General features: G+C 40.3%; 1 protein-coding gene across 1 annotated transcript; it reads right to left on the bottom strand.

Moving 5' to 3' along the window:
- Window positions 1–3,212: 3,212 nt before the first annotated feature.
- Window positions 3,213–10,162, bottom strand: TOMM7 (translocase of outer mitochondrial membrane 7). The gene is made up of 3 exons (XM_081080089.1): window positions 9,932–10,162; window positions 7,056–7,104; window positions 3,213–3,438 (listed from the first exon to the last, which is right to left on the bottom strand). The coding sequence occupies exons 1-3, from the start codon at window positions 10,032–10,034 to the stop codon at window positions 3,423–3,425; spliced, it is 168 nt and encodes a 55-aa protein (XP_080936215.1). The 5' UTR covers window positions 10,035–10,162; the 3' UTR covers window positions 3,213–3,422.
- Between the last annotated feature and the right edge of the window lie 3,830 nt (window positions 10,163–13,992).

The following is a 13,992-nucleotide window of genomic DNA, read 5'->3' as shown; positions in this document are numbered from 1 at the left end:
TAACAGAAAATAACTGCTGGGGACTGGAGAGCTGAGCAGAACTATCAGAGGCTGGACAGTGCTGAGAAGATGGAGTTCTAACCCAACCAGAGCAGAGGGACTGGATCCTACTTTCAGATGAGTCCTCCAAAAAACATCAAGCCCTAAGAATATAGATCATGCTCTAGGAGTAAGGTCAAAAACGGAAATAAACCCACCATCTCAGTCTAAATCCAATCTTCATCAGAATTAAAGTGATCTGCCAGTAACTTAACTGGCAACTAGAAAATTTCAATGCTTTCTGGAGGAAAATAACATCATCCAGAGCTTCTACAAAGTATTGTCCACAATATCTAACATGAAATAAAAATTTATCAGGTGAGAAGAATCACGGTAAAGAGACTAACAGCCAAGAGGCAGAAGTAGGTACAAAAATGACCCAGGTATTGGAATCAGCACAGAATTCAAAGTAACTGTAACATGTTTAAGAAAATAGAAGATTGACAATGAGAATGACAAGATGGGGTACACAACAGGGAATTAGAATCTTTTTTTAAAAGAAATCAAGTAGACACCCAATAATTGCAAAAGATAGTATCAGAAATTAAGAATTTATGAGATGGGTTAACAGTGAAAACACGGTTAATGAAATTGAAGACAGGTTAATAAAAATATCCACACTGAAGCACAGAGAAAAAAATAGAAAAAAAAATAAGTCATCTTAAATTCATTATTGGGGAGATACTCTCTTACTTACCTTCCTTTTTCTTCTCCTTTCTCCCAAACAAGTTATTTTTCTAATAAGAGAAAAATTAGGGTGGGAGTGGCATTTAACATAACACTTAACCTGGGAAGAAACATCTACGTAATAAGAAGTAGCCTTGTCCACAAAAATTAAGCAGACAGAATGTCTGGACAATTTACATGCCCTTTTCAAGGCCCTCACCCTCTCCAAATCCAGTGTGCATTAGTCACCTGGAGGACTTGTTAAAACACAAATCGATCACACAAAAAGCTGTACACAAATGTTCACAGCAGCTTTTTTTAGTAAGTTAAAAAATAGGAACAACTCAGATGTCTTCTATGTACATCTATACCATGGAATATACTCAGCAATAAACAGGAATAAACTGATATACACGACCTAGATAAATCTGAGAATCAAGCCGTGAAAAAGGCTAATCCCAAAGGTTACTTTTAATTCCATTTGTATAGCTTTCTTGAAATGAGTTATAGAAATGAACAGAGTACGTTGCCCAGGATAGGGGTAGGGGCGGTTATGGGTGAGGATGGTTTGCTATAATAGGACAATATGAGGGATCTTAGTGGTGATCGAAAAGTCTGACTGTATCAATGTCAATCTCCCGATTCTCTACTGTCGTTTTACCGTGTCACCATTAGGGGAAACTAGACAAGGGCACATAATGGTTGAAGTAATTAGAGATTACTGGGCCTCACCCTCCGTTTTCATACCTGACAATGTGCATTTACAACAAGTTTCTGGGTGATGTTAGCCTGGATCAGCTGAGAACCACTGGTTTACCAAGTAATACCGTGGGGCAAGCATTACTATTCCTATCTGAAACTGAAGCCTAAAGATTAGACTTCTCCATCAAAGGCCTAGGAACACAGTAGCAGGGCCTGAACTCAAAGCAGGACCTCTCAGCTCAGGGTTTTTGCGAAGCAAAGGTCAGGAATAATCTTAATTGTAAGGATTCTCTTGTGTTCAGCACAGAACAGAGACCAATGCTTGTTGAATTATTGCACTGCCCTAAAATCTAAAATTCAACAAAATGTAGCTTAGTTATAAACATCTCACAACCTTTTATATATATGTTATATATATAACATATTATATTATATATATATATATATAAAACAAATTATATATATATTATATATATATATATAAAACAAAGTACTAGTCTCAGCCCTTAACCTGTGCTCGAACACGAGATTAAACTGTTCCTTAGCTTCCTCAGATAAGATCAGGGAGGTGGTCCCTTCCCACTTAATTCCGGATTCCTTTCTTTAAAATCTACTGCGTTTTATAGACAAGTTCACCCTTAAAAGAACATAAAATCAATCACTATTCGTGTATTTTATCAAAATGAACACCTGCCATAGCTTTACTTTCTCAATTTCTAGAAATCTTAAGCAAAGAAAACATACACCAAAATTTTAACCGAACAAAAATTCAGACGCTAAAATTTAGCAGAAAGGATTGGGGGAGGGGAGGAGAGGGCCACAATCTTAAGCAATTCTACGGGATTTAAAAACTGCTAGGAGATTTTTAGCAAAATCCTATGTGCCTAGTTTCATGCAGATAATGAAGCAGTTATATTAAGTGCTTACCAAAAATGGTTTTCTTGCAGTTAACTCTCGAAAATTCCACTTTAAAAGCCCCTCATGCAATAAGCCTCAATAAAAGTCTCCTGCGTCTCCATGGCAGACGTAACAAAGATTGAGGAAATAGGTTTAAATAGCTAAGAGGGTTTACATCAGAAATAAGGAAGAACTTTCTGGTAATGGCAGCTCCTCCAGTCACCTGAAACTACACCCATGCTCACTCTCTACTGAAACACTGGATGGTGAAAACATTCAAACCAACAGGCTCCTCCCCAGATGTGTCATATCTGGTTTCAGACCTATTTTCCCACATTAATTACAATTGCCAAAACTGAATCTATTTTGTTAGATTTACAGAAAAAGCTTAATAAAAATAGACTTCAAATACAGGTAAAGGTCCCGGCAAACCAGGATCTAGAGCTGAAAGATAATTCCCGTTAACTAACTGCCTTTTCTTCTACCAGAAGATACAAAGCGATGCCATTCTGTGTCGTTCTGCATGGACTCTTGCCCAGCCAGCTCTAACTGCTGACCACCACTGAGGGAAATCCGAGACTCACAAATAAATCAGCATACACCCCCCAATGCCAATCCCATCCCCTACCAACAGAGCCACAGAACCCCTATTTCCTTCTATCAGAACTTTACTCCAATGCAGTGTGGGAAGGGCCCAGTTTGTCACAACCTGAGAGCTGTTTCTACTTTTACTACCTCAGAACATCCCAGAGGACGTTATTCATTCAGTGCACAAGGAAACTGGAATCCATGTGTTAAATTAACTTGGAAAGTCTCTTATTTTTTAAGGTAGCATTTATGCACAGATCAGATTCCCTGATTTTTACCTAACAGTCCTATTATGTTCAATTCAAGAAGGACTCAACACATAACATTGTCAAATACTTTTATTTTGATACAGTCTACCATAAATAAGTCAGGAGAGGTTCCACTCAGCCAGATGCACGTGAGAAGAGCCCTGTCCATTCAACTGGTGAACGTCTGAACGATGTGTCATCTCTTATCCCAGCCAGAGCACACACCTTCCATGTTGTTACTGTCCACTGATTGCTTCCAAATCCAGACGACCAAACAGTCCTTTATCCCCAAAGTAAGCTAAAATGTTTGTGAAGAGGAGAAATAAATTAAACCCCAAAGTAAAAACTTCTGAAACAGTTTAAGAACTAGAAGGTTTTATACATTTACGTCTGTGTTTATTCATCTATCAAATTCAGAGTCACTAAAAGACAAGGATTAATCATACTGAGCAAAAATAAAAAAATCAAACAGAAACCGATATTTAAAGATATACAACTTTGTTAGTTTTGAAAGTGGTTATCTGTTATACAAACAAAAGGAAAATGTAAGTTGAGGTCAATCAAAAACAAATGATTATCTTTATTTAATCCTTCATTAACACGAAAGACCGATGAACCCAGAAAATAAAGCTATATCACTACTAGACACAACGTCGGTAAAATTAAAACATTTACTGAATGTTTTCTATGGGTCAGACACTGTGAGGCAAGTTCACAACTCCCACCCATGAGCCCTATTTTAAAGATGTGGAAACTGAGGCTATGAAATGGTTACATAACGTGAATGGCAGGGAGTTGTGACCCTGGCGCTCTTAACCATGAGTTCGCACCCATCCAAGAGCAACCAGCCTTCATTTCTGCCTCAACTAATTCTTACCCCAAATGCCCAGCCACTAGTCCAAACCCCTGAATCAATCGCTACCTAAGCAACAGGATGCAGGAAGGGGACAAGAATTGTTTTATTTCTAAGTCCTGTTGATGAAAAATGTGATTTCTAGTATGTTAATTTAAATAAAACTGCATTACAAATGACAATTTGAGCACTCTGTAAAGTTTATTTTTAAAAAGTATTTTCCCTTTGCCTGGGAGGAAAAAAAAACATGCATCTATTTTCATTTTTCAAAAGTGTACTAAAATCATTAAACTCCAAAGATTTGTGAATACAGTTACGATATGAAAATCAATTATTTGTCTATTAAGGTCTCCTCCTCAGTGGTAATGAGCATCCAAAATAAAGAGAAAAGAAAATCTTTCTTGGTCTTATACAGATAATAAGAACAATGGTTCTTAGTTAACCTTAGTATTGATATATTTTGCCTAAATAATATTTTACTAAAATTCATTAAAGTACTACATCTTAAATAAGGCATTCATATCAACCAACATTTGCTAACCATGTACAATGCATCCTCCTGGGTGAAAGGGGAGGACACAAAAACGAATGTGGTCCTATCCTAATGCCAAGGAACCCAACAACTTAGACAGGAAACAGACCACTAAATCATGAACCATATCATTTACATAAGTAATATATGAAGTATTATATAAATTCACATATAAACAATAAACTGTATGAATGAATGTTTTATATTAATAAAACATTTACGTTAATAAAAACCCTAGCAGATACAACTGTTTCATTCAGGGTACAGACGAGGCAACTGCGGAAGACCTCTCAGTCTCCCCAGCGCAAGCACTGGTGTACATGAAATTGCTCTAACCAGACAAGCCTTTTCAGGCCCTCAGTCAATTCTCTCCTAAATCACAAATACCCCTGGAAGGAAACCAGCAGATACCCCCAATGCGAATCAAATGCAAAGCACTAGAAAGGAGTACTGAAAATAAGCTGAAGAAATGAAAAAGCAATGGGGTGATTGTTTCATCTAGTCTGCAGTGAAGGTCAACTCTGGGGGGGTTAATGAAGCCAAAAAGAAGCACAACAGAAGGACTCGTTTTCTCCCCACCTCTGGAGCCTGGATCACCTAGGGCACATAAAAGACTGCACGCAGGTCCGGCCTAAAGGTGTGAAAACATACGGTTCATTCTGGGATTGACATACAGTATCTTGTAGCTAGAGCATAGTTCTCAAAGGAGAAATGAAGTAAATGACACAAAAAAGATGAAAAATTACTATTAACAGTTTATTGCTCACATATTACTTGCCAAGTACTGTTAATACTTTACATACAGTATCCTTAATCAATCTTCACGGCAACCTTATGAAATCGATATTATGCCATCTTATAAAAGAGGAAACTTTATCTTAGAAAGCATAACCGCCTCTTGGGGAAAGATATTTGATGGTAATTTCCAGGGCTTGGAAAATGTTTACACCGCTTGACCAGGTAGTCCCACCCCTGATAATGTTTCCTAAGGCAATGTTTCCCTAAGGAAATAACTAGTCTCAGGTCATTCAGCTAGTAAATAGCAAATATGTTACCTCAAGTCACATTTTACCAAAAAGAGAAACTGACAGTTCAAAGAGTAAAGGCTAAGAAAAAGGAACGTAGTAATAATCCCTGAAAGCAGTTTTAAGAAGCCATACCATAAGTTAACCAAATGCGGTTAAAAGGAGAGAGGGGAGTGAAGATCCGAAGCAGTGAGTAAAGACCATTTATTAAAGAACTTTATTAGGGAAAAGAGAATAACTACAGAAATGGACAAGTTGAGAACACCTATGGCAGTAACCTTTAAGAAAAACCTCTTCCTCTTAGAAAGGAGAGGCTGGCAATACAGAGGGAGTGGAGGAAATTCCCATCAGATGGCACTGCGCTAAGAGGTAAGATTATCTGCGGAAGACCATGTGACCCAGTGGAAAGAGGGCAGGCTTTGGAGACAGACAGACTCCACGACCTCCTGAATGTGTAACCTGCTCTGAAGCACGTAAGTGACAATTAGAAATACTGTATATAAGCACTTACAATAGTGGCTGACACATTGTGACAATATCACTATTATTATTTTTTTCCCCATTCTAGAAAAAAAATAGCTTGGAGTAGGAATTTGAAGAAACTGAAGACCTAGAAGAGCCAGTGAAGAGTCTGTTAGGGAAATCCATAAGAAATGCCTGTAAAATAGAGGGCCTGTAAAAACTGAAATCCCACAGCAACTGTGCAGGGGTCTTGGCCATCACAGTGCCACAAGCATCAGTCCCTTCCACAGAGCAAACCTGCCTCTTCTGGATTCTGCCTTTACGTACCCCTATGTATATGAAGTTTTTATGAGTAGACAAGTACATATATACGTATACATGTCAGTATATGAATATGTATAGTGTGTGTCTGTGTGTGTGTGTTTAAAATTTTCACAAATGCTTACTAAACACTGGCAAGGCTGTTTCTGAGAAAGGAATTTGACAACGCATTTTCAGAGACATGTGTTCATATACTTTGACTTGTTAGTCCCGTGAGAGTTTATCACAGAGTAAGTCAAAACCTATAAAATCTACGTGCATAATAGTGTTCATTATATCGTTATGCAAAATACTGAAAAACTGAAAACCTAAGTGATCAACAACTGGAAAATATATGGAATGTCGACTCTAATTTTAAGTGAAGAAAATAAAATCCTGCATACTCATATAATAAGAGGTTGTATTTACCTGAATAAGGATAAGATAAACATATGGGAAAATAAGTTTATCTTTTAAAGTGGTAGGATGATAAATTAGTTCTTTTTCTTTTAAGATATGCTTCATTATAGTTATAACATGGCACAGTAAATAAAAATTAGGAAGGGGAGAGAAAGTACTTACCTGCTAACATAAGCTAGACGGGTTTGCAAATTGCTGCAATTTTCCAACAGCCCAAAATTATACCAACTGGTAAAGCTCCATGACAATGCCTATCAACACTCCCTTTTGCTTCCCAATGATTCAGTACTAACATGTGGAACATTTATTTGTAAGAACTGTACCTCAAAACGGTTGGTTCAGGCATTCCAGGATCTGCACCTCTCTTAAATCCTGAGGGAGAGGGAAAGGGAGGAGAGAAAGAGAATAAATACTAATTAAAACCCCAGCAGACAAAACATTTACAATCAAGACTTTCTTTTAAGTGAACCTAGAGTAGCTAGAATGATACCCAGATCTGCAAGCTCCATCTAGATTTCCCTGTGCTACAAAACGGTTACAAATCTCCACTAGAGAATGATTGTGTCCAGACGAATCCACAGAGAAGACAAACTACCTTCTTCCTATTATACACACCATTAGCACAGCTCTTCGCATGCACTATCTTTCATTATGAGTCATTACCCAGAAAAAAAAATATTACAATTACCAAATGACACGGGATGAAAGACTACAAAGAGCAAAGATTTCTTTTAAGAAAACTAAATTTTGAAAAACAATTGAGGATACCTTCTTTTATCCCCTATGAACCTCTTTTTATAAAGCAATCAAAGACTGGAGATAGAAAAAAAGGAGGGGAAAAATTCACGTTAACAACCTGATTAAGTCAACACTCTTATTACAAGTATGATTAAATAAACCTTTTACCATTTAAAATACATTTATTAACTGAACATGTATGTTAATTTGCTGAAATAAAAATTAGAGTTGGTGTCAAGCATTGTGAGGGGTATTAAATTTTACCCAATTTTCATGACAACAAACTAGACTGCAACTTTCAGATATTTATAGAAGACACAAGATTCCAAGTCGGAAACAAAGAACAATTTATTATTCCTAGCAATAGCTGTAGTCAGAGTATCATCATTTAGGAGATAACCATTTAGGGAACCAGGATCTTTTATAATGGGCAGTAAACACCTCTCCCCTTTGTTCTGGAGGGAGAACAAACATCCTTAAATAGATACTATGGAACAAAGGGTAGTCACAGCCTCCGCTCACAATATTATTTGTAGAAATTCAAGACACTATAGAGAACTGTCTTCCAACAGGTGATTCACTAAAATCTTTTTGTTGGTAAATGTCCAGATGCTTTACCATCATATCACTCTCTGTCCTATTTTATAGTATTATAATCCCATTATACTCCCTGATGCCTAAAAAGGTGTGTTTGAACCTCAATTACACAAGAAAATAAATCTGCTGTTGCAGGTTTTAGTGAGAGCTGAGGTAGAGAAAAGAACCTGGGAACTAGGTTAGACATAAAATTAAACTTATTTTATGTAAGAAACAGGCAATGATTAATAGGAAGAAGTACTGAAAAGATGGCCTTAACATCAATCTCAACCTGAGTTGGATGGTGGGGGGGGGGGGGGGGAATCACCATAATGGTAATCCTAGGAAAGAATACAGCCATTATGCACAAAAAGGAAAATAAACTCTAGGGTAGAAAAGAAAAGCATTATCTACTCTTCACACCAAAGCTCTTGATACACAGATTGTAGCAACTAGCTACAGCTTTCTGGCAAGTAGAAAATAAATCTCAAAAAGAGAAGGCAAGAAAGGTGGATGAAAAGACTTACAGGCAACGAAGAAAGCACAGGGACGAGAGAGCAGGAGCTGGCTGAAACAGGACTCCATACACACAATGGAAAAGAAGGAAATGGCACGACGAAGGGGAAGAATAAAAGCCCCCATACTTTCTTAGCTGAAAGGAGAGCTACTCCCAGTGTTCACTAGCCAAACTGGGCCCTTCTACCAGGAAGTGAAAACTGGGTAGGTGGGGAGTTTGGGAGGAAGAGGGGAAACAGCACAGCCTGGTAACAGTAGGCTGTCAATTATCTGTTCTAATCCTTAATACGGGTAGAGAGTCACTAAAATCTGGGAAAGCAATGCTTTAAAAAAAAAAAAACTGCATTCAAAATAAGGGAGGAAGATCCTTCTAAGTCCTAAATACTTAAGTATTCCCAGGTTATAAATTGGCTTGCAATTCATGGGGAAATGGGAGCCATAGGTGCCTGAAGAACATCCAGTCCAATCAAAGGCTCTGTCAAGATTAAGTAAGAGTGTACTTGCTCTTAGGCAACGCATGACACCTGGAACAAGCAGCAGCACCTTGTTAAAACCACAGGATTTCAAAGTGTGAAATTTTGTTCTAGAAAATGTCAAACTCGATGCTCAAACGGACAAGAGCTGGGGCTCTTTCCACCGTGCTACCTAAGTAAGGCGATAAGATTAAAAAAGAAAACAACCTACCCAAGATAGAAATAGGATCAAGTCCCCCTGTGCGGCCTTAGGTGAAAATATTTGAGCATTTACAAAACTTGTCAGTACAGCATACTGGTTAAGAGCGGGGGCCCTGATGCCCCCCCCCTTGAGTTCACAGCTCCCCCACTCAACCGCTGTGTGCCCTTCCACAAGGATCGAAACTTCTCTGTGACTCGGTTTCCTCACCTGTAAAATGGGATCTATCATAAAAATCCTCCTGGGACAGGTCAGAATGCAGATGCTACAACAACTGTCATAATAATGCTTCGGGGCAGTGGCACAGCCACGACGTCTGCACGCAGGCCAGCCACCTGGAGAGGCGAGGACCGCCGCCCCGAAAACCCGCCCAGTGCAGAGAGAGAAATGTGTGTTTCCACCTCCATCGGGTCGTCTCCTTCTCCCAACAACCCTGACAAGCACGTCACCCCCACGTGCCACATGTAAAACTAGAACGAGACGGATGCCATGACTCGTGATAAACCACAAACACAGCGAAGGACGGAACAGGCATTGGCACTCAAGTTAGACCGACCTCAGCTGCCCAGACAGCCTCAAAGGACCCGCACAGCCTGGTCACATTCCTCTGTCCCGCCCTAGAAGCCAGCCATGGAGTCGCAGCCTCCGCGCCTCCCTCCGTCCCTCCCTCCGCGTCCCAGGGGCTTCTCCCACTGACCCAGGTAAATCACGAGAGGAATAAAGCCCCAGCGAATGGCAAACTGGCCGCCCTTGAAGAGCTGCTGCAGCCTCTGCTTGGCCTCCTTGCTCAGCTTCACCATGGCGACGGCCCGGGACGCTCCCACCGCAGCGGCCACCGCGTCGGGAACCCGAAAGAGAAAGGTGGTGCGCACGCGCCACACAGGGCCTTTACGGCAGGCGTCGCGCGCGCCGCCCGCGGAGGTCGTAATTTATCGCCCTTCCCCCGCCTCGCTCGCCGCGGAGGTGCCTGGGGAAGGCGCATGCGTGGTTGGTTCTCCCCGCGGGGAGGCCGGAGCTCCCGTTCCCAACCCCTCAGGCCTCGCCGGGGTTGGCTGCTGGCGGGGCAATCGAGGCAGTGCCTTGGGGTCCCTTCACCCTGGAACGCCCTCTCTCTTCCCACAGTCTTACACGTCTCTTTCAAGTCACCTCCACTGTATAGTGATAGTTATTGTACTAGGAGAGAAGTCCCTTGTGTGCGGGTGTAACGTGACTTTTAATCACTGAGTACTAAGGGTCTGCAGCAGGATGTCAAGTCTGGAGTTGAGTTTCTGGAGCTGTCAACGCGCCTCAAGGCCCGCTGAGTCCCAGGCTCTCCACGAAGGGTTTCCTGATTGTCTCCGCTCACGAGGCTAGCTAGCTCCCACCTCCTAACTCATCTCATCGTCTTTGCTGGTTCCACAGCGTAGTCCACGATAAAAGGTCGTGCCCGGAACACGATAAGTGAGATGTGAACTCAGGACAGACAGAAAGAACAATTTGACTTAAAGCTGGTAAGACTGCAAGAATACGAGACACGACGGCACGAGCAGGCAGGAGCCACGAAGTCGAGAATGCGGAGTTACAATGATACCAAAATCATCAGATGAAGACTAACATGCTTTCTGGTGAGAGGGCAACAAGATAATTCCCCTAAAGTGTGCTGGACGCCCTTTCCTCCCCCAGCTTTGCTCGGCGGTGGGTCCCCTTCTGTGATGTAGAGGAAAACGTAACTAGTCACACGAGTAACCCCTTGGTCTCCGCTAATTGCAAAATAACAGAAGAGAGGTAAAGGCGTAAAGGGGAGACACACGGGAAAAGAATCGACTGTCAGGGTTTCATCAGCACGAGCCAAAGTAAAGATGCTGCTTGACTCAGAAAAAGATGTCTCTGGAGAGGGTCAAGTGGTTGAGCTCTTTTAGGTTGCCAGGAGGAAAGAAACGTATGGAAATATGGGTGGTGGACATTTCTGACAGCGCAGCAGACTCCACAGAAGAGCAGAAACCACCCTTTCCACGTTTGTAAAATGGGTAAGGAGCAACTATTTGTCGTGGACTGAATTGTATCCCCGCAAAATTCTTATGTTGAAGCCTTAACCCCCACTGGAGGGCTTTGGAGAGCAGGTCTTTAAGGAGGTAATTAAGGTTAAATGAGGTCATAAGGGTAGGACCCTAATCCGATAGGGCTGGTGTCCTTATGGGCAGAGAAAGAGACACCAGAGCTCTTTCCCCACGTGCACGGACAGAGGAAAAGCTATATATACGAGGATACAGTGAGAAGGCGGCCCTTTGCAAGCCAGGAACCCAGGCCTCCTCCGCCTACACCTTGATCTGGGACTCTGAGCCTCCAGAACTGTGAGAAAACAAATTTCTGTTGTTTAAGCCACCCAGACTGGGGTGGTCTGTGATTGCAGCCTGAACTGACTAATCCACTCTACCTAACTGGGTTGTGTGCGAGAAGAATTAAATCAGATCATGTAAATGTATTAATAAAAGTATCATGTACTGGGCACCTTCATGTGCCAGGCACTTCACGGATGTCATTTATGGTCCTCTGCCTGGTACATAGTTGGTTTGTTGAATTTTGAATCTGAACATCATAGTCTTAATAACACACATTTATAAGTCCTAAAAGCCATCTATGCATTTATTTCTCCCGGAATATTGAGTACTGACAATGGGCAGCTCCCTGTGCTATGGGTCAGGCGTGGAGAAACATAAGAAAATGAGGTACAGTCTTCCACTTGAAGAGGGAGTAAGACAAGTATATTAATAGGTTACTTATCCATGTGACTGATCTTTGGAAAAACAATAACATTAAGTCAACATTGAGCACAAAAAGCCAGGGGCAAAGGTTTTGCATTTGAATCCTGGCTCTATCACTTAGTTGTAGGATGTCGGTCAAGTTGTTTTAACTTCTCTGAGTCTCTTTTCTCATCTGTAAAAGGGGATAACAATCGTGCTCATCTTCAATCAGTTTTTGTAAAGACAAAGAGATAATATGCCTGAACAGTGCCTTGCTAAATAAACACTTAATCAAAGGTAAGCTAATACTATTATCATTAGTATTTTGTTGTTTGCTTCTTCATTCTTACTGATTTCGGTTTCAAAGTCAATCTTTTTCAGAAGTTTTTTCTCTAGACCCTCCTCCAGGAACTGGCTGCACTTACTATAACACAGCCATAAAATGGGCAAGGGACATACTAACGCAACATGCAATTGAGTGTAAGCTCCTGGAGGAATACATTTCACGCTTAGTCTCCATTGAATCTTAATACATTGCTGTGCAATGGAGGGAACCTAGCAACACTCTGTTGCTGTGAAGAAAAGAATGCAGGCTTAGAAGGTCCCCGGAGCTCAGTGAGATCAAACGTGCCAAAATTCGAAGTCAACTCTGCCATTTACTCAAAATGAGAACCTCAATAACCAGTTGATAACATATCAGAAAAGCTAATTAATTCACCATGGTTACGCGGAAAATAGGGACTACTTTCCAAAATGCAGCCAAATATATGAGCCAAAATGAAAAAAAGAGAAAATGTTATCATGCATCTTGTTTTCAAGAAAACGTTATGTTTAAAAATATATTGCTATTCAAGCATCATTTCCTTTCTTGAATTTTAACTCTACTTTGTGTTTTTTTTTTCTGCTAGGGTGTTTTTGGGTGGATGCGCAATTTCTTATTGTTATGATGCAGTTTGGGATTCTTAAGCACATTAGACAAGCATATGTGAGGAATAAAATTTCCATGAAAAGGAGATTAGTCAAAAAGTGTCATCAACCAAGTGTAAAACTCTGCCAGGAAAAGGGGGTTTTAGAAAATTATCCTACTTGGCCATTGCCCACAAGGATTTGGTAATTTTATTTGGGGACAGAGTACACATATCCTTGGTAAGACAAGAGGGTATGGGACAAGGACCAAAATGTGTGACAATACGCGTATACTTTTAAATAATTTGGACGAGAGAAAAGTCACAGAGGGCTGAACTCTTCAGGAAAAACTTCCCTGATGTGAGCCTGAGCTGGTTTCTGATGGCTGGAGAAGAGAAAGCGAAGAATAAAGAAATGCCACGAAGTACACAATTATGAGAGAGTGAAATGCTTTAGGTAGAACAGAATGCGCCAAGCAGAAAATAATGAGACCAAGTTATAAAAAGAATGTAAATGTCAAGTTAAAAAATTTGGATTTTAGCCAAAGAGTAGCTGGAAAGTCACTGAATATTTTAGAGGAAAAAAAATTTACAAGGTGAAAGCTATTTTTAGGGTTTAATTTTTTCCATTTTCTTTATGTTTCTTGAAAAAGAAATAAATTCACATTGTCTAAATTTAAAAGGTACAAAGGGGTATATTATAAAAGGTTGCCCTCCCACTTCAGTTCCCTGCTGCCCATTTTTATCCCTGGAGGCAAACCAATGTTTCCTGTATGTTGCCAGTTTCCTATATATCTTTCAGAGATATCTATTCATATTGAAAGAAAGACACACATTCTTCCCCTCCCACACACCTTTTTATGGTAAATGAAATGCATACACACTTATTTACCTTGTGTTTGACACTGAAAAATATAATTTAGAAATTATTTTGTATGAGTACATAAAAAGATTCCTCGTTCCCTTTTTAAAAAATAGGTGGATTGGCCCAAAAGAAAGTAACAGTTCAAATTCTCTCTGCCTTTGGCAGCTTCGTACCCAGTTTCCTACCTGGAAGCAACTCAATGTGTTTAGTTTCTTATGTACCCTTCCAGAGATACCTAGGCATATGGAAGCAAATACATACACAAATA

The sequence above is a fragment of the Rhinolophus hipposideros genome (assembly GCF_964194185.1).
Source record: "Rhinolophus hipposideros genome assembly, chromosome: 18".
In the NCBI taxonomy this organism is placed as follows: Eukaryota; Metazoa; Chordata; class Mammalia; order Chiroptera; family Rhinolophidae; genus Rhinolophus; species Rhinolophus hipposideros.
The sequence above is the reverse complement of the archived record's forward strand: the minus strand, read 5'-3'. Positions and strand labels throughout refer to the sequence as shown.

Bases quoted from the DNA above. Each gene is read 5' to 3' on its own strand.
- TOMM7 (XM_081080089.1), bottom strand. From the start codon at position 10,034: ATGGTGAAGCTGAGCAAGGAGGCCAAGCAGAGGCTGCAGCAGCTCTTC. The intron at 7,105-9,931 runs GTCAGTGGGAGA...CCTCTCCCTCAG, and splicing joins TCCTCTCGTGATTTACCTGG to GATTTAAGAGAGGTGCAGAT.